This window comes from Gopherus flavomarginatus, chromosome 10 (genome assembly GCF_025201925.1).
Source record: "Gopherus flavomarginatus isolate rGopFla2 chromosome 10, rGopFla2.mat.asm, whole genome shotgun sequence".
NCBI classification, from domain to species: domain Eukaryota; kingdom Metazoa; phylum Chordata; order Testudines; family Testudinidae; genus Gopherus; species Gopherus flavomarginatus.
This window is the reverse complement of record NC_066626.1, coordinates 13,482,219-13,503,179: the sequence shown is the minus strand read 5'-3', so window position 1 is coordinate 13,503,179 and position 20,961 is coordinate 13,482,219. Positions and strand designations below refer to the sequence as shown.

The 20,961-nt window shown below is 45.4% G+C and overlaps 1 protein-coding gene across 4 annotated transcripts in view; it reads right to left on the bottom strand.

Moving 5' to 3' along the window:
* Positions 1-1,193: 1,193 nt before the first annotated feature.
* FN1 (fibronectin 1) overlaps positions 1,194-20,961 on the bottom strand; it is a 64,954-nt gene continuing 45,186 nt past the window's right edge. For 2 of the 4 annotated variants that reach the window (XM_050916069.1, XM_050916071.1), the window contains 16 exons: positions 19,982-20,137; positions 18,675-18,788; positions 16,681-16,950; positions 14,089-14,276; positions 12,533-12,620; positions 12,122-12,298; positions 10,939-11,028; positions 10,510-10,689; positions 9,695-9,784; positions 8,307-8,749; positions 7,227-7,365; positions 5,713-5,877; positions 4,346-4,471; positions 3,443-3,549; positions 2,460-2,570; positions 1,194-1,992 (listed from right to left, as the gene is read on the bottom strand). In XM_050916069.1, coding sequence (XP_050772026.1) covers positions 1,918-1,992; positions 2,460-2,570; positions 3,443-3,549; positions 4,346-4,471; positions 5,713-5,877; positions 7,227-7,365; positions 8,307-8,749; positions 9,695-9,784; positions 10,510-10,689; positions 10,939-11,028; positions 12,122-12,298; positions 12,533-12,620; positions 14,089-14,276; positions 16,681-16,950; positions 18,675-18,788; positions 19,982-20,137 — 2,519 coding nt within the window. In that variant the 3' untranslated portion in view covers positions 1,194-1,917. The remainder of the gene's footprint in view (positions 1,993-2,459; positions 2,571-3,442; positions 3,550-4,345; positions 4,472-5,712; positions 5,878-7,226; positions 7,366-8,306; positions 8,750-9,694; positions 9,785-10,509; positions 10,690-10,938; positions 11,029-12,121; positions 12,299-12,532; positions 12,621-14,088; positions 14,277-16,680; positions 16,951-18,674; positions 18,789-19,981; positions 20,138-20,961) is intronic. The other 2 variants (XM_050916070.1, XM_050916072.1) reach the window with 1 other exon arrangement.

Below are 20,961 nucleotides of genomic sequence, written 5' to 3'. Positions count from 1 at the left end.
ATCACTTTTACTAGCAAGAATGTCTGAACAACCTGTATTCTGCAGTTTGATTTTTTAATTTGCCATGTCAGGAACGTAGATGTAGCAGCTTATTTTCAGAAGACAAGTGAAGTAGTATGAATCTGTAAATTCTTGTAAAATTGAGACCAATATCTTTTATACATTTCCATCCCTTGCTTAGAAATGAGAGATTAAATTATCCTCCATCAACAGTTACAAGGAGAGATGATCATTTATAATCTTTTTTTCCCTAGGGCTTACTTTGTCTGGGTGATCGTGTAGCTATGGCATAGGCCTGATCTCAAGAGACGTAGGTTTAATTCCTGGCTTTGCCACTTCCTTTGGGATGCTGGGCGAGTCACTTGGACCCCAGTTCAGTAAATATTTAAGCATAGGGCTAACTTTAAGCATATCAGTAATTCCATTCAAACTGATGAGACAACAATTGTGCTTAAAGTTAGTCACATGCTTAAGTACCTTGTTGGATGAGGCCTTATGTGCTGTCCTGCAGCTTCCCATCTTTAAAATGGAGATAATACTGCCTTTTTCCCCTTCTTTGTCTGGCTCATCTAATTAGTCCCTGCCCTGAAGGTCTGTCAATCACTTTCTTACTGTGTGCTAGCTCTATGGGCTTTGTACTAACTCAGTGGTGCTTTGATCTCCACCGGTGTCTCTAGGGCAGGGGTAGGCAATCTACGGTGCCGAAGGCGGCATGCGAGCTGATTTTCAGTGGCACTCACACTGCCCAGGTCCTGGCCACCGGTTCGGGGGGCTCTGCATTTTAATTTTAAATGAAGCTTCTTAAACATTTTAAAAACCTTATTTACTTTACATACAACAATAGTTTAGTTACATATGATAGATTTATAGAAAGAGATCTTCTAAATACATTAAAATGTATTACTGGCACGCAAAACCTTAAATTAAATTAGAGTGAATAAATGAAGACTTGGCACAGCACTTCTGAAAGGTTGCCGACCCCTGCTTTAGAGGCTACTGTAATTCAAGTAATATTTTCTATGCTACTTTCTTTAAGCAAATGATCAACAAATATTCTCCTATTTTCAACTTCATATTGCAGAAAGACGGCTGTCCTGTCATCTTTCTAAAGGCAAAGCTATTTCAGTTCAGTGTACCCCTTCTTTCCCTGAACCCCCTTGCAACAACAAAAATAAAAAATCACTAGCCACACATTTGGTTTGTAAATCTTTTTATTAAAAGAGTTGTCTTTCCACAGTAGTAAAGCTTTGGCACTTACAGTATAAAAAATAATCACCGATCATAATTACACCAAATTCTTCTTTATCAACTGCATACTAAGTTTCTTCAATACATTTTTTCCCATATAAAAACACTTGAGGGACAGGGAACAAAACTGATAAATAACAGTATGAGATACAAAGATACAGCTAGAAAAATAATAGGATCATTTAGAAAGAATTAGGACTGTGCATATTTTAAATATCACAGTGATGGGGTATGCAGTCACTTAGGTTATTGCTGGCTGCACGCTTAGGTGAAAGCAGAAGAGTTTGGTGGACTTTCCTTCCTCTAAACATTAGTAGTGTCGTTTTTGTTTGCATGGCAAGGGAGCCTTCCATCTCATTTACACCCCCAGCCCCGGTATTATTTTGATCCCCAACCAATTCACAATTTAGTATCGTTTTTTCATTTGAAAATACTGAACGGTATGAAACACTGAGAAAAACAAAACAATACACACTGCTATCAATCATGAGAAAAGTCTGAAACGCGCCAAGAATGATTCTTGGAGAAGCTGTGAGTTGAGCTTAAGCTGTGAAAGTGACTCCGGAGCAGAAGGCCATTCTTAAAGATCTGGTTTTGCTAGCATCATTGTTTGGCTGATCATCTTGGTGGACAGATTTTTGTTGGTGGTGGTCTAAGACTTGCTTGATGTTACTTTCCTGGTCGATGTTGTGTGTCTGCCTGTACATCTAAGGGCATGAAGCACTCAATTGGGCAATTGACATTCTGTCGGGAGGAAAGGAAACCAGTTAGTGCTCAATACTGAAAAAGACAAGTGCTGTAACGTGGTAATCTCGGCTGAGAACTGCAGCCAATCTCCTTGCATTTGCAGCTGTTTAGATTTCTCACTACAAACCATTCTATTGATCTGCCTTAGTATGTGAAGGTTTGGAATGGAGAAGAACTCCTATTATTTAGGGCCTCAAACCAGCAAAGTACTAAAGCATGTAGTAAGACTTAAACCCGTGATTAAGTCCCATTATAATCAACAACCTTAAGCGCATGCTTAAAATTTAAGCACGTGCTTAAGTTCTTTGCTGAACAAGGCTTTAAAGATTTTGTGTCAACCGCAGAACAAATGGAAATCTGCAAGTGGTTCTAATCCATGATCATTATTAACAAGAGTTGTGGGTAATACACACTCCCCGCCAGGCAAGACTCATAACGAATGGACATGGGGTCTCTATACGTACAGTATTTGTGCTCTGATGGTATCTCTGTGTAAACTGCGTGTAGGAGTGGCCAGCAGCGCCTTCGGGGGCCGTCTCAGCACCAGGTCTGCGACAGTTGTCACAGCGCCAGCCCTTGAGAAACACACCTCAATCAGATACTGTTTCTAAGGATCCTCATGACAGATGAAGTTAATACTTTATACACAAATCAGATTTCATCCCTGGGGAAACTGCACTGACATTGATGAAGCTACTCCGGTTTGACACCAGTGTAACAGTGATGATTTTCACACCGCAAGGAAGCAGAAGATGGTGTGAAGTTAAAGTAGGGACTGGTCTCAACTTCACCTTCCTCCTTATGCATTCCCATTCGTTCCTTTTCTTGCTACTGGCCTCTCTTCTGGCTGTGTGTGACACTAACGTGGACACTCTGTGATTGACAGGTGAGAGTAGCGTAGGGGATTGGTTTAAGTAAGTCTGCAGTGGGGCTCTCAGACTTTTCCAGAGTGGGCTGCATTTCAACAATGAGACTGTTTCATGAATACCTCCCCCACTTACATGTCCCACTCCCCTCTCCCCAACCCCTGTGTGAGCATGTAACTGTCCACGGAGCAACTGCTTAGCTGGAAAAGTGTTAGGAAAGTATGTATAATTCAGCAGCTGGAAAGGAGGATGAGCGAGCCCCTATCTTCAGAGACCACTAAGTGCTTGTGGCCAGAGTTTGAGAATCTCTGGTTGGTGTACCGGACGTGTTTGCAAAGCTGGGAGAGGCACAAAGGGAACCAGCTTTGACCTTTCTTGACATTCATCTCTGATTTTGCAGGGGAAGGGCCTTTCCAAGTGTTTGAGAGGTGACAGCATTCCCTGGTCATGTAATTGCTGACTCAAACCTAAACTTCAAAGGTTTTAGCAAGCTATTACTAAAACATCACATTTCCCCCACTGGTTGCCCAGTAATATGCATTATCACATCAGGATTAACATGCCAGACTAGTTCTGCCTACCTGCTGTCCTCCGTAACAAGTGCAGGAGCAGATGGCACCAAGGTACTCTTTCTGCCACTGTTCTCCTACGTGGTACATCTTACCATCGTCATAGCATGTTGCCTCGTCTGTGGAGAATCATAGGAAGAAGCAAGATTCCGTCACATGGTCTATATTTGCTTTTAAGGATTAAGACTTTGGGGGTAGGGCGATGGGGTGGCTAGAGCAAGAACCCAGAAGGCAAAGCTCCCGTCTCCAGTTCTGCCAATGACTCACTGATTGGCTTTGGGGGGGTCAATTGATTTAAAACACTCAGTTTACTCATCATCTGTAAGGCAATGCAGTGCTCTGTCCTGGCCAGCCAAGAGCAATTCCGGGCCCCAGGGCCAGGGTGTCCCTGGGGCGTGGAGGCAGGGCCTGGAGTGGAAGTGATTATATGCCGTCACTTCCGGGACCGACTGCACCTGTCAGTGGGGCCACCCAAAGTACAGGGCCCAGAGTGTCATGCACATCCGTAGGAGCCCTGCGGCCCACCCAGGCGATTTAAAAGGGCCCGGGGCTCCTGGCTGCCGTTGCTGCTACTGCAGCAGTGGCCAGGGGCCCCTGGGCCCTTTTAAATCCCCCAAGCCCCTGGGAAATTGTCCCCTTTGCCTACCTCTGTCAGCAGGCCTGGAGGCTGATAAGCCTGCTACAGCCTTGTCTAACAGAGAAGGGTCTTTTAGTTCATGCTCTAAAATCCAGAGATCCTAGCTTCAGTCCTCTGTACCGTTCACCCATCATGGAGTGCCGTGTTACACAGAGTAAAACAGGCCCATTTTAACCGTACTTAGGTTCCACCCACTCTGTGCCACAATGGCAAAATTCTAAGAGCACAGATAAGATGAAAGCCTGAAACAGAGTTAACGTCAATATGAAGGGACGTACGCGGGTCACACTTGAATTCTCCCTTTCCGTTGCCGAGACACGTGCAGCTCATCATCTGGCCGCCCTCACCCTGGCGGTCCCACTTCTCCCCGATCTTGTAGTTCACCCCATTGTCATGGCACCATTCTGAATGAACCAGAGGAACAACTGTCAGGTGGTTACTCTACACAGGCCTGTTGCTTAAGGGGCACAGAATTGATCTGTGAAGCCTCATGGGCCAACCAAAGGGGAGGAGGGAGAAATCCAAGGTCCAAGGAGAAATCCAAGGCTGGTGTAAATGGGCACAACTCTCTGGATGTTAGCAGAGTTGTCTTTCCTTTTCCCAGCTGTTGATCTGAGATTAGGACTTTAAGCGGGAGAAGGGCCATTTTAGATTGGGTAAAGGTGGAGGAGCCTCTCCAGGAAGGAAGAGGTGGGAAAGAATTTAAAAATGTCATTCATAGGAAATCCCTGAAACTACATAAAAAGGAAGCTTAATTAAACAGGAACTGGAGAGGGGCAGGGGAGGAAATGTACTTGTTTTTTAAAGAAGTAAATAGACAGTATAATCATTTCACACCGATAACGGGAAAACAGTGAAACCTTGTGTACCAAATGATGTAACAGAATGATTAGACCTGTGAAAAAAGGTCTGCCTTGTAGCAATTCCTCTCAAAGCTACATATGACATAGAAATTCCCTTTTTGCTTTGCTTACTTTGTAATATAAAGCACAATTTAAATCAGTAAGACACACGCCCTATAGAACTACTTAATCACGTTTACTTTGTTTCATCCCCGACCCTTCAGCTGAATATTGTCTACTTAAGCCCAAGTCCTGCGAAGACTCAAACTGGATGCGACTGCAATGGCGCTGTTCGTTTGGCAACCCTCACTGCCAGCCTCAAGGTGTTAGGGCGGTACGTTCAAACCACACCAAACTTTGCTCCCAATTCAACTTAATGAGAGTTGTATCAAATCCATTGTGCTGATGGATAAAGTTAGGACTTAGAAATCCAATATATTTAATTATGCAGGGTTGTTTTCTTAAATGACTGTTATGATCTACTTTAGACACGCAGTCTCTCATTTTCAAACATTAACTGGAATCCCCTAGCAATGAAAGGGAAAATGTTAATTTCCTCACAGAAGCTTTACCGATAAATACAAATATACTCATTGCTTATGCAGTGAACAGCAGTATTGGATAAGCTGCAAAGTTCAACCACAGCTAACTAGTTTTCCATCATTTGATGATGCAACACGTACTAGAGTGTGCATTTATTTGCTTCATGTTTGGGTCAGGTTGCATCTGCCAAACATGCCGTTTGTGCTAATTAGGTATGGAGTTTAGTGGTCTGCGGGGATGGACAAAAGCAAGCTACTCACTAGATGAATCGCATCGGAAATGACCACTGCCAAAGCCCAAGCACTGGCACCAGAGTTTAAAGCCCGTTTCAGACAATCGCTCCCATTCCTCTCCAATGGAGTAGAAGGAGCCAGTGGAAGTATCGTAACACGTGTCGTCGGTTGGCTGATTCACTCCTTCAGACACTGGAAAGAAGAGAACAAAGAGGCGTTATACACAGGGATACAAACCTAGAAAGAGAAGAATGGTCATAACCGAAAGCACATTCCCAGAAGTGATGGTGCATTCGCTTGGCTGCGCTGTCAGCATAACAGCCTCCCTAGAATTTATTTTACAGGTGTGTTTGGCAGAGCAGTAGAGTGATGATAAAAATCTCATAGGTGAAAGTTATTTTCATTTTAACCTGCCAGGTTTCAAGCGCGCACACATTTTGCATTCGCTACTGGAAAGCAGTGATCTAACTAACCCACCTTTACAGAGAAACGTGCTGGACTCGCACGGAGCAACAGGCGTTTGGATTCTGTGATGCACAATGGGGGAGTGATACATTTCAGGCGTGCTGGGTCTACTGGGGCCCGAGCTGAACTCTGGCACAGAACGAAACCTCAAGTGACAGAGGAGAAGGAATACCTCAGGGAGGCATCTTGCTCCTGTGCGGTCCCACAGTCTGCCCATGCGTGGAGTTGGACTCCACCCAGTCAGTTTGCCCGAATACAGTGAACTTGCCAGGCGATTTATAGCCAGCAGAGGTGTTGGTTACACCACAGCTGTCAGGCAGGGAGAGCTGGACCCTATGGCCCAAAGACAGCCTCCCAGCAGGCAACTCTATTAACCAGAATAAGCTTTCGTGGGCTACCGTTCACTTCTTCAGATGCATCCGAAGAAGTGAACTGTAGCCCACAAAAGCTTATGCTGAAATAAAATTTGTTAGTCTCTAAGGTGCCACAAGTACTCCTGTTCTTTTTGCAGATACAGACTAACACGGCTGCTACTCTGAAATCTATTAACCAGGGAGATGACACAGCAATTCATCTGGCCAATTGCCATCCGTTGGTCACTGGAGAGACAGGGAGGAGGAGGAGGACTCAAAGTAACCCCTTTGTCATGGTAGGTACATTATTTTGGTTCCAGTAATTCGATGTTGGGTGGGGAATGTTGGCCATGACACTGGCATTATCACAGGCCTAGCATCTCTAACTTCCGATAGGACAGTCTCTCTCATCACCAGAAGTTGGTCCAATAAAAGAACAGAACCAACAAAAGTTAGTTGGCACCCACCTCACTCTCAATGCACATTCAGGCAGTAGACTAGCCTCAACTCTTACCATCGAGTCAGTCTATACTGCATAGTCATCTGTACCACAGAACCAGAAAGAACTGTTTCTTTAGTGTGTGTTGTAAATGAGATATGAAACGAGGAAACAGGGTGCTCCTAACCTATTGCACTGCAGCCTAGCGAGTGCCTGGTGAGATCCGGCCTGTGGGTAAGAGGTGCAAGGCAGAGTTTTGCCCAGACTGTTTAGCTTTAACCTACCAGCATTGCCCACTGTGACAACCTCTTCCATAACTTTGTGTCTCCTACGATCTTTCAGTGCCTCCACGATGATGTTGTAGGTGGCACCTCTAGTAAGGCCGGTCAGGGTAGCAGAAGAGGAAGTTCCAGGAACTCTGAACTGCAAGTACATCACGACAAGATTGGCTTTAGCAAGAGTATGCTTCTTAGGCTGCTGAGGGTAAGGCTGGTGTCTTCATACATGATTGTACCATGTCTAGCAAAATGGGGCCCAGTCCTGTGGATCCCAGAGTGCCTAACAAATATCAGTTACTTCAGCCTCCGTGTCCCATGGTGAAGTAGGGATCTACTACAATCTCAGTTTTAGACAAAGGGGAAGTGACTTGCCCCATATCACCCAGGAAGTCTTTAGTAGAACAGGAACAGAACCCAAATTCCCAGAATTCCCAGTGTTTTACTTTAACCACAAGACCATCTTTCGATCAGCAATATTAACTTGGCTGCCTCATTCCACTACTGAATTTCATAGTATCATAGAAGTGTAGGACTGGAAGGGACCTCAGTAAGTTAGTTCAGCCCCCTACACTGAGGCAGGTTTATGTATTATCTAGCCCATCCCTGACAGCTGTTTGTCTAACCTGTTCTTAAAGCTCTTGGGTGAGAGAGATTCCACAACCTTATATAGGTCTCTTCTTAAGCACGTTTATAGGATGAAATCCCCAAGCATCTCCTTCGCTGTATTAGCACTTTCTTACAGAGAAGTGCAAACAGAGCCCCAGGGTCTTTCTGTTTTAGCCAATATACCCTTTGTTCTTCCCCAGGCATAGCGCCACCCTCAGGGCCCTGCCCTCAGCCAGAGGCTAAAATAGCATTAACCTGACAGGGCTGCTAATACTACACAGTGAAGTGGCAAGGAGAAGTTACCTAGGATGGATGCAGATGGAATCTTAGAGCCAGAACTTGCTTATATCAACTCTACAATGCAACCACAGGAAGCTAGAATCCCAAGGTCCTGTCTCCTTAAATGTCTGAGGACTGCCATAGTCAAGTCCAATAGGGTGGCAGCATTCACAGTGCAGCTGAGAAACAACAATCAATTACCTGTAAAGGCTGTTCGTCGGTGCCGACTGGTTGGCATGAGATGACATATTCAGAGCTCTCCAGCAGGGGCCTCCAAGAGATGGTTGTCTGAGAAAGAGCTTCCTGGCCCGTGGTGTCATTATGTGGAAAGTCCACTCTTGGGCCTGGGTACCTGTTACCATGGTTGATTTCTTCATCCACATTTGGTGCCTGCAGTCTTGGCCGGTGCCTAATGGGAGTTGCTGTGGTGGGAGCGGTGGTCCTTCTAAAACCATGTTCCTCGAAGAAGACTTGCTGTCCCTGGTTCACTAGTGTTTGCTGGCCACTGGTGCCTGGAAGTTGGATACCATTTCCATTGTCAAACCTGTTTGTGTCAGGAATCCTCTCCACCGTGGAAGGTACGTCCAGAATCTCCGGTCCGTCTTGGTTGGGGTGCGGCAGGGTTACCAGCTGCGGGAGCTTGTCTAGCCAAAGAAAGGTTAGAAGCCATAAAGCAAAGCACCTTAAGCCCCAGCATTAGTTATGATCAACTAGGCAACTACAGTGAATGCTGTAAAGCGCTCAAAGCAATTAAATGCTAGCAACTCTCCCACGAATACAGCACACTTTTTTTAAACCTCTCTGGGATTACTCTACAGAGGCTATTTTTTGAAGTGTGGGGAGGGTGAGAGAAAAAGTCTGTTATTAATTTTCATACTACTGAGGCAAAGCTATGGTTACTGCACCCAGAGAAGCCACCAATGCGCAAATTAAGAAAAGAAGAGGCGATTGCAATAGACACTCGCAGTCCATCAATTAAAGAAAACCTTGGGCATGTGCTAAGGAATTTCCTCTTATGCTACTGAGGTCTCCAGATAGATGACAGAGATTTTACTGGCTAGGTTCTCCTTGCAGCACCTCACAGACGGGACACAAAGTCAGACAAATTCAAATATATCAAAAGCTTCAGTCCATGTGGGCTTCTCCCACTGAGCCCATCACAGGCTAGAAGGAGAGTGAGTGTTAGACACTGAGGACCTGAGATTGCATTCATTTTGTTTCTTCCTTTCAACATAATGAAATGAAGAAACAAACTGAATGCAATCTCAGGTCCTCAGTGTCTGAGCCCACTGAACTGTGCTTTGCACTGTTCAGCAGATCACCTCGTCCGTTGCAGAACCCCTGCTTACAAAAAATGTATCCCTCTTTTTAAGGGAAGAAAGAAAATGAAGGAAAAATGCTACTTTCTACAAGCAGCCTGTCACTTAGGGAAACCTTGTATTTGATTAACAGCATATACCAGTGAAAAGGATATTTTAAGCAATGTTATAAAATTAGCCCTCTGGAGAAGACATTACCCCCAGCACTGGGGCTCCCCAATGAGGAGAGGTCAACTTCTCCCCTCGGGGTGGACCGGAACATTATTTTACCTGTCTTTTTCCTGCCAACCAATGGCTCGCTCCTCTGATTGTTTTTCACAGCAATGATGTAGATGGTGTATTCGATTCCTGGCTCCAGACCTGGGGAGGAACAGAATGACCTCATGCTTGAGGAAATCCCTAATTACAAAATGAGTCCGGGATAGCTAAACAGAGACTCCTCAAGGTTTCGCTCCCTTCCATGGTTTCTAATACTAGAGCTTTCTGCACAAATACAATGCACTTTCCAATCAGAGTTGTACTAAGCAAAATAATCCATTTAGGTTTCCTTGCATTATCAGAGAATCATAGAATTGGATTGGAATTGGAATTGGGTTGGAAGAGACCTCAGGAGGTCACCTAGTCCAACCCCCTGCTCAAAGCAGGACCAATCCCCAACTAAATCATCTCAGCCAGGGCTTTGTCAAGCCTGACCTTAAAAACCTCTAAGGAAGGAGATTCCACCACTTCCCTAGGTAACCCATTCCAGTGCTTCACCAGCCTCCTAGTGAAAAAGTTTTTCCTAATATCCAACCTAAACCTCCCCAACTGCAACTTGAGACCACATCGTCGTCTTTGGCTTCTCCTTGCTCTAGCAGGGTGTAATCTGCACCAGCCCTTTACCTTGTACAGATTATTTGTCCTTCTGTGCCTGCTCAGTGGCACTGGCTGGCACGTGGGGGGGATGGAGTGGATCCCAGGCTCTGCCCACATGCACAGCTCCACAGTGTCTGATACCCACCTGGGCCAAGACCCGTGGTGCTGGCAAGTGTACACCTCCTGGACCTCCTGCTGAATCACATGGGGAATGCCACCATCAGACATACCAGTAAGAGTGGCCTCCGTGGTGCCGGCATGGGGGCGAGGGATCAGCTCCTTGGGCTGTGCGCCGGGTCTCTCATATTTGAGGATGTAGCTTGTGATCCGGGCCCGGGGTGGCTGCCAAGCAATCAGCAGGGAGTTGCTTGTGGTTGTGAGGAAGCGCAGATTGGAAGGAGCATCGATGGCTAAGAGCAAACAAAATCAGTTAATGAATGTGGTAAAGGCAAACATGACTTCATCTCCCCTGCCCTGAGGGCTGAAGACAAATAACGGGTTTCCATAGGCTGCAGTCACACTCTGACGATAATCCACTTCATGCTCAAAGAGGGAAACATAAGGCTGTAAAATGCAGTAAACAACATATATGAGCAAAGTCAAGGAAAGCACAAGTATAATTTCTGTTCAGATGTAAAAGAAACAAGAAGAGCCATTACCGGTGGAAGCATCAATCACTACAGGGGAACTGCGGGCATTCTCGTTCACTGTGTAAAGGTAGATCTTATAGTCTGTGCCTGGTTGCAAGCCTGGAATTAGAGTAGAAATATTACAGTTTCAGCGTTGCCTGGTTAAAAAGTGATCCAGAAAGCTGCTGCAATCACTGCTACAGATAGAATCTAACTAGCTCTTAATGCCCAGACTGGGTGTGTTGGCTGCAAACCTGAAAGGAATTAGGGGTGAGGTTTTTCAAAAGCATCCCGTTGGCTTAGCTTTGCTCCTGCTGAAGTCAATGGGAGCAGAGTTAGGTCCATGCCGAGTGCTTTTGAAAATCCCATTCATAAATCCGAGATGGTGATTACATTTATCCAAGAAATACACATCTTCTAACAGGGTATTCAGCCTCCTACCATCACTGCTCTCACTTAGCTTCAGATACAGGGCACAAAACTATGACCAATCAGTGCATAAAGGGTTGCTACAAGGAGACGGGGACATTGCTCTCATTAGTTCTCAATGATCAAGGTAGGAATAATGAATGGAAAAGCAAAACAATGTACCAGAGGAACCAGCAGAAAACGTGAATGCAAAGATGATCTAGGGAATGGAACCAAGAGGGTCATGGAATGATAGTCACTGGAGATCTATTCAGATCTTAGAAGGTTCCTAATGAAAATGGTCTAAAAATATTAGTCCTGCATGAAATCAGGCAGCTGGACCTCTGGACTGACTAACAAGGCTCTGATCATGATGTGAAACAAGGTCTGCAAACTGCAAGTGAGAAATCCAGTACTCAAGAGTATTAGTGGTCTGAAAAAGTGCACTTCCTTAGCAGCTGCTCTGGAAAACACTTCCATCCTCAGACAAAATGTGAACACACACATGACTATTTTCCTGCACTCCCATCAAATCAGGGCCAGATTCTAAAACCCCTCCATGCAAAGAACGTTATTTTCAATCTGCTCTCAGAGGGCTTGGTAGGATCAAAGGCTTTAATAAGGTTTCTCAAGGTTAATGTGTATGTGTGTTAGAAGCTCAGCATGAAGGGGCACCTAAATTCCACCTGAGCTCCCACCAAGGTATCCCCAGTACAGATTAGCAACCAGATGTAACTCCAATGAGCTTGGTCACTGAAAGATATTACAATGCAGAAGAGATGGTCTGATGAAGAATCTCATTTACCGGTGATGGTGTATGATCTAACATCAGGGCTAATGGTCCGTTGAATGGGGCTCTGGCTATCTGCTGGGATGGCTTCAACCTGGAAACCGGTGATAGTTTCTGTCTTGGTGCGCCAGGTGATTGTGACGGTTGTCTCAGTAACATCTGTCACACGGGCCCTGCGGGGAGGGCTGATATCTGCACAGAAGGATCTGAGATCAGTATAACGGGCAGAAGCAATGATTTGGCAGGGGGTAGGGGAGGTCTTCAAGAAAAAATCCCCTAACAGAATCTTTGAAATTCATCAACTACTTTTAAAGGGCAACATGCTGATGTCTTCACTCAGTTGCTTCTGGTAGGTCCTTACACAGAACTTAGCCCATTGACTCGATGCATAGCACCTGCTGCTATATGTAAAGTAGGATTGCTTACTCTCGAGGGTGGTGACCACACCATGGGCTGGCCGGCTAGTCAGAGAGTCCTTCAAAGCATACACACTGACTTCATACTTGGTTGCCACCTAGAAATAATAAAGTTATACAATGATCAGGGAGCTACATGGAATGTCTGATCTTCAGAAAAGCAGGTAAAGCTGGGACACAAGGAAACAAGCATGAGCTAATCCAGAAGTTAGTAGATTCACATTGGTTAGTCACCATGAATGTCTTATTTAAGCATGAAACTCTTAAAAAAACAGAAATCAAGTGAGCTCAAGATCACCAGGAGGGTTAGATTTACTTCCAGTTAAATGCAAAAATAAAAGTGAGATCTGATTTTCATCTCAGTTAAACTGGCATAACTCAGTTCAAGTCAGTGGTGTTACTCTGGTATAAAACAAACAAGTCAAAACTGAATCAGGCCCCTGTTTCCCCCCACACACACCCTCAAGCAAACTACATTTAGGCTGAAACTGTTATTAGCAACTGCTTGAAAACTTAACTTTGAAAACGTATTTGAAATAAATACATGACAAAAATTGAAGTGGGTAGCCTGGCAGAGCAAGGGCAGCCAGTACTAGGAACCCAAGATCCTTCATGAATGTTGGCCGGCAGTGCTAAGTATATATTGGAGTACAACCATAATATTTGTGTGATTATCTGCTTGCAGCATTTCTGAATATATAACAGTAGTAGAATCATAGGGGACCTCAAGCAGGACCAGTTCCTAACTAAATCTCTCCTCAAGACTGAACTCGCAACCCTGAGTTTAGCAGGCTCAAACCACTGAGCTATCCCTCCCCTACACACAGGGAAGCAGAAGAAATTACAGTGGAAACCTGGATGGCTTTGAGGTTTTGCGGGCAGAAGCTTAGGATTCCTGAGAAGAAGGTAATATATGCACTGAGCTACCTAACGCTAACAGAAACATTGTACTACCAAAGGGTGCTCTGCTTTGAGAAAAATTTCAATGGAAGTTCCAGGTCGTCGTTTAATTGGGGTCAGATCAGCAGCTCTTGATTCCACTGGAACTAATTCAGTTTAGAGCAGCTGGAGCTGGCCCAATTCAGGTTTGAAAATGAATTTAATGAAAAATTTTAATTTTTGCAAATTATTCAGAAGCTTCCAAAAAAATGATCGATAGATTCACTGAGTCTAAGGCCTGAAGGGACCATTAGATCCTCTAGTCTGATCTCCTGTATAACACCAGCCAGAGAATTTCACCATTCCTCTGGTAACAAGCCCAGTAGCTTGTGTATGACAGACGCATATTTGCCTGAGAAGTCCTCAGGCTGTACTGGTAGGGGCGGAGTGAAGAGGGGACAGGGAGACTGCAGTTTACGCAGACAGATCCACTGTCTTTTAATTATTGGGATCCAAGGGATCTGTGCTCCACAGCTAACCAGACTTAAAACAAAGGCCAGACTGGCAGGAGCTACGCTGATTTACCCCCACTGCAGTTCTGGCCCAAAGCATTTTTAAATTACTTAAGAAATCCAACATCCCCCATTCCCACGCCACACCCATTAAAATGAAAGATCAAAAAGTCACCATTAATCCCGACACAACAGCAAATGTGCTGTCTGGGGAGAGGTTGATTTCTTTCATCGGCCCCGTCTTTTCCTTGGGATTCACTCGCACTCTGTAGCCAGTGAGACGAACACTGGGCGCGTTCCAGTTGACTTTCAGGCTGGTTGGAGTTACCTGAACAAACTGCAGGTTTGTTGGAGGAGGAATCGCTGTGAAAATTGTAATTAGACAACCGTTAGTTTGGAAGAACATGCCACCAGTCAAGATAGCTCACGATATCAATCGTGAGCATGAAATAGTCCTAGGTGTGAAATACACAAGCGAAGGCCTAGGGTAATCATCTATCTTGGGTAGCTATTGGATCCTGTCACCGTAATACGTAGGAGCTAGGGTGTTCAAGGATCAGACTTGGATGCCCAAATCTGTGATGCTACTTCTCTCCAGAAAAGCTGCCTTTGGTGATGCTTACATTCAGTATGTGAGTCTCTATGTCCGTTCTTCTTCTACCTTTCTCTGCTCTTCATGCCCTCCAAATATTTTAGATCAGTTTCACCACAGCCTTGCAGCTTGTCTAACTCCACTGACCTCTACAGAGTTACTCCGGATGTACAAGGGCACGAGAGTGGAGAAGAAGGCCCAGTGAGTACAGACGGGATGTAAAAATACTGCCAAGCCCAAATGGGAGCATTTAACAGCCACCTACACAGGTGTAGATGACTACATAAGGCAGTGGAGAACCAGGGCTGTGAAAGCCATAATACTGTTTACATATGATATCTTCCCGAGCTAATATATTCAATGCTTGAATAAAGAACTTTTTAGAAGAAATCACTTGGTTCCTATAAACTAAAGAAACAGAAGCACCATGGGACATATTGATTGTCTTATTAGTTGTCATTCTTGGTCTATAACAGAACAAATATACAGCTTACCACCATCATGCCCACGATTACCAGCGTGCAGCAAAGCACTTTGATTTTACAGCATGGAGATACAATGCAATTCTCCCTTGCTTACTGAAATGGGACCTCATTCAAAGCCCATGAAAATCAACAGAACTCCAACAGCTTTCTAAAAGGGTCCCTAAGGGGAAACTCAGACAGTGGTTTAAGAACCATTGTTTGCATTTATGAGAGGTTTAAACAGCCTGTCCAGTTTTAATTATTCTAGCACTTAGGATAGTTTAAATTTATTTTTTATATTAATCTGTAAATTAAGATCCATAATCTTCTCTGCACTCTTGGAATTTTAATGTCAGCTTTTCATCTGCAAATTAATGGAGGTGTCGCTTGTAAAGTGCTATCAGGACTTGGCTGGTAACGCGGGAAACGCTGCAGTAGATTTCAGATTGCTAGCAGCAGACAGAGCTCCCATAATAGTTCTGGTCCCCAGTTCTTGAGCAAAGACCCAGTTGAAATTTATACAACCACTGGTGTGAATTGGGAATTATTTCACAAGAGGAAAATTCTAAATCAATATAGGAGGAAAAACGGTAATTATTTTCTGTGTGCGCACGTGTTTCTCTTATTTCATAGAGGAGATTGGTCAATAAAAAGTTTAATCAATGGAACTAGCAGGATCTGGCTCTGATGTGGTCTCTAGCAGGATGGCCATGCTCCTGTGAAAGAGCGTATCACACCAACATGCGTGTTGGCCATGAAGCACAGTTGTAGCTGTGAGACAGCAAACAAGATAACTTGCAATATCCAGAGCCAGAACGTATCTAGGCCTCTCGCCATGGAACTTTTCATGGACTCTATGCCAGGCATCGGATGCTTGAACAATCGTATCTCTCCTGTTGTACCCTTGAAATGAGGACCTGATGGTTACGTACTGGAGGCACTCTTCTGAAGGGAGCCTACCTTTACCCTGTTGTGGGAAAGGTGTAAATGACCAGCTGGCAGCAGGCTGTGAGCATACAGAGGGCTGAGCTCTGTCATTCAGAGCAATGCCAACAGAGGGATTGGGAAGCACTTGGGGTACAAAAGGGCTAAGTGGCCTATATGTGTAGCAGGGACTGTCCTGAAAGAATATATAGGTTTAAATATATATGGGTCCTGGCCTCCGATCCATTCCTTCTGCGCTGCCCTGGCAGCACAAAAGGGACAGGAAACCACCCTTTTCCCTTGAGATCATCTATACCTGGTCCTGCCACTGCCACCGTGGGCATCCAAAGAGAGGAGGGCGTGTGGCTAGTGTGTGATATGCTCCTAGGATGGCTCCTTGAGGACTGTTACTGTCTGCTCAGGCCAGGCTGCTCTAACGTGCTGGGGACCAGATCACCTCCTGAATTAAACTAGGATCGGTAGGGACAGGGGCTAAAAGGTGATGGAAGACGCCTGCTCTGAGGTATCTGTGATGTGGCCCTAACCCTGCTATCCTCAGCAGCCAACCATTATTGTAACTCGCCTTCCAGAGGTTTACTTAATAAATACTTAGTAATCTTTAAGCATCATCCACCTTTCCAACCAAACTAAGCCTCTCTCAATAGCAAATATCCCCCAGGCTCCTATGGAGGTTCTCCCGCAGCCGGGCACCGACTGAACACAGAAGGACATGGGACCTTAAGCCATGGCTGCTATGGCCCGCTGGGCGGTGTAGACAGAGGTGTACCTGTGGACTGGGTCCCGATCAGGGGCTGGCTCTCCAGGTCATTGTGCAAGGCAACGATGCTGACAGTGTACTCAGAACCGGGCCTGAGGCCATGCAGCTCGGCAGTGTCGTCTTCACCATCAGGGGCGGGCACTAGCTCATGGATTCCATCCTCAGGGCTTGAGTAGGTCACCCTATAGCTGGTGACTTGCCCCTGGGGGCTTTCCCAAGCAATTTTGATGGAATCGACATCCACCTCAGTGAATGTCAGTCCTTTAGGGCGGTCAATGTCTGTTAGGCAAATTAACGGTAAGAGGTTATGTGATAAAAGCAGGTTGTGGGAAGGGGGAAAAGAAGCATTCTGATTACATGCAAAGCAGTCTTCAGGTTTGCAGGTGCCCAATTCCCCCCTGCCTTGCACAGGTCTTTACACCTCTGCTTAGTGAGTTTAATACGCAATGGGTGAAATCCCAGCCCCACTGAGGTCCACAGGAGTTTTGCTGTTGACTTGAATGAGGCCAAGATTTCACCCCACCATGTGTCTGATTCTCGTTTACACTAAGGCCCCTTTAAGCCACTCGGCTCAGATAGAAAGGCCTTAAAGCGTCAGAAATGTAATTTATACACACCATGAGTCTCCTTTACACTGGCCCAGTGAGGTAAGGAGCCTTGGTGTGCATTGAAATCAGGTCCCACCATTCTGATTTCGTAGCCTTTCACACCCCCATTGCACTCACTCTTCACTAGCGTAAGTAACTGTACGAGGCTGAGGAGCATCAGTCCCACAATTTTCTTTCATAAATTAACATCCAATTAAATCATTTGTAATGATAGCAAATGACTATGTAGATTATATTATAAATCAATAAAAACCTGTGGCTTGTAACAAGCGTGCATGGGATGCCCATATACCCACAATTATCTCACAGATATACCCACAAATTAGAGCCACTCATTATTGTCATCTCATTAGATTACACTGGAGCGTAAAATCGTAAGCCAGGGTAAATACGCACAGCTCCGGTGAGGACTTTTGTGGAGCTATCCACATTTACGCCTGCTGAGGACTGGGCCCGTAATCATCAGATATGAATTAATCTGCATAACAATTCACAGAGTCACTGTTTTGCAATGTGATGTTAGCCCTGTAGACCTGCATTTCCTATGCTTGAAGGTTAGCAAAGGTGATTTTATAGGAAACTTTTCGCTTAAGACTGATGCAGCTTGTGCAATACGCCTATGCAACACTTCAAGAAAATTCCTGTTCTGCTTACCATAGTTTTATAGTTATTTGGGTTAGATTGTGGCTTTACAGGCGGGCCTGACCAAGGACAGGTTCCTAAACCATGATGCACCAGAAGTAGCCCTGGGAGACACTGTGCATTAGAAATACCCCTCTAAGTGACAGGTTCTTTCCTGCTTTCTCCTTGCTCCCCAAATAGGACTCTGTCACTGTCCTATACCAGTAGGCCAGCACACACAAGGATGGACCAAGACTCCGCCCATTGCCTACCCAGCTGCTCTCAGGAGTGAGCAATTGGCTGTGTAAGCCATGCTTACTTTTGCATACCTGGTCCCAAGGTCTAGTGGCCTACAAAAGGGTGTAAAGTGGGTTCTTACTCCCTCACTCAGGCAAATGCTCTAAGTTAAAATCTAGCCCTCTAAAACCACCTTTGCCCTCCAGCTCTAGAAATGAGGTCTATGCAAAACATTTTTCAAAGATTTGCTAAAGGTAAACAAACAAACAAAGAAAAAAAATGATTTTGCTTAGGCCATTTTTAGTGAAAGAAAACGAAAGCATGGCATTGTGGGGGATTGCATATTTTGGCAGCATTTTGGGGAACTGCGTATTTTGGCAGCTGATCCAGCTAGCTATTTCTTAATGAGAGGGGCGCTCGTCCTTTTCTGAAATCTAGATGTCCCCAGAATTCCCACAGTAAAAGGTGCACACAGCAGAAGATACTAGAGGTGGGTTTGGTGGTGGTTTTGTTTCTTCTGTGAGATTAAATACATACTGGTAACGGCGGTCTCAACCAGAGGGAGGCTCTCTCCATTTTGACTCTGAGCATAGACACTAACCACATATTCGACTGTGGGCTGCAGGCCCTCAATGGTAGTTTGGGTTTGATCTGCAAGGAAAAGACAACACCAGGATAATTTGGAATAGAGAGATGATTTTGTGTCTTAAGCCTAGATCTTCAAAGGTATTTAGGTGCCAAACTCCCATTGAAATCAGTCCCCTTGGTGCCACGTGGCAGAGAGGGGAGCAAAGTCATAGTCAAAGCTGTGCGTGGTGGCTGGTGGAAGTAAAAGTGGCTATGCAGATTGTCTCCTGCCCATCCCCGCAGAAAGTCTGTGTGGGTTGCTTGGGGAAAGCAGAGGGGCCAGGAAAAGGAACCAAAGCAATTTCACTGAAGGACTCACATGCCTCACGCTACTCGCTACGTAAAAACCAGGGACTGGTCAGCGTGGTTCTGTCTGGGAATTCTACTGGAGAAGGCAGAGAGATTCAGTCATCAGTGGTCACATGGCAGACCTATTGCCTTTGCTGGGTGGCTGCTGAGAACCCGCAGAGCTGGGACAGGGTTTTCTATGGCTCACCAACCTTTTCAGCTTTTCCCAGCTTCCTGGCCTAGTCCCTTCCATGGAATGGGCACAGCTCACAGCAGAGCTGTGGGAGGAAGCAGGGGGGTAACACAGCCAAGCAGTTACACATTCATTCCCATGGGGAATTCTGACTGCATGCTTCGAGTCGTGGGCCTTATTTTTAAAGCTGGACCAAACTTCGGTGAATTTGCCTTGCTGCGGTACTGAGCAAAGGTACTGAATTGTGGCCTAAGACCCGCTGCGATGCCAAACGTCAGCAGAGTGAGACTAGATTGGCCAAACCTGGCCTGACTCATGTATACCAAGGCTCCTTCAGCCTGCTCCAGAGCCCTTCAGGTGAGTGTTACTGTCATTCATATCCACTCGAAGGCCCCTTGAGGCTGCTGGAGCCCTGTGATCAGTCTCTCCATTAGAGAAACAAAACAAATGCAGCCAGATCTTCACCACTTTTTGGAATGGGATTGAACATTAACCTGGCCAGAGCAGCAAACAGCCTTGAGAGCTAATCTCAGCACAGCTGGTAAAACACACTGAAATGTCCCCGAGGGCAAAATGCAAAGTCGCCAGAAGAGCCCTTAAGCCAACATGTTCAGGCCCAGAGAAGGAAATCTTCCCCAGGCACTCTCAAGTGACTCCCCTCGGGGGTTTAAGAAGTGGTGCCGATGGACTCCAGGCAATTGGAGCGAGATCCCTAGGGATGCAAAGACATACTCACCTGCAGGGACAGTTTTCGTTTTCATGGGCCCATGGCCATCCTTGGGGACGCTTGTCACTCTGTAACCCGTGACCGGAGAAGTTGAAGGCAGCCATCTGACACTGATGCTGCTATCCTGAACATCGGTCACTTGCATCTGGGATGGCGTGTCAATCTCTGCACATCAAAAAATAAGCCCTGTGAGCAACTGCAATGCAGGAAGTCTCCTTTCCTCACGGTATCCCATGTCCGTAGGGCCAACTGTGACCTCCCACCTGCAACAACTTCTTCTGTTTTTCTTCTTTTAGACTGTTACTGGTTTTTTAATGGGAAACTCATACTGCTCTGACTTCTTATTTGTACCATAATAGCACGTATTATTATTGATCACGTTTATTACAGTGGTGCCTGTGAATGGAACCCCATCGTACAGACAGAGCAGTCGACAATCCCTGTTCCAAGCACTTTACAATCTGACTAGGGGTCCCAATCAATAATCACGTATCAGGCCCACAGTACTTCGCTCACTACATCCAATACCCATTAAGAGCAGTGGAAGTCTTTTAAAAGGCCCATTAAAGAGATTATCTATCAGTTTCAATGGGAGTTGGATCAAACCTTATGCCAACAGCTATCAAAAGACCATCTCATCCCCAGAGAGCTCATTAAGGGTAGTTCCTATTTGGGTCAGAGAGTCCCCATGTGCTACAGTGCATTAAAAATGCCAGAGGTAAAATGCAGACAGAATAGTCATCCTACATCAAACAGCCAAGTGGTTTGACACCCCATGTGCGAGAGCCAGCCTTCGCTTGGTACGCTCACTCCAACCAAGATGGATGTTAAGTGGTTCCCCGCAAACAACAAGTCCACAACTCCGGTAAGTTTGTTTAGTCTTCGTCTAAACTCCCCTCTCCAAAAGCCACCATCCCATTTTGTAACATTATGAACATGATGGGCCAAATCCATCTGGAGTGTAACTCCACCAAAGCCAACAGGCCCAT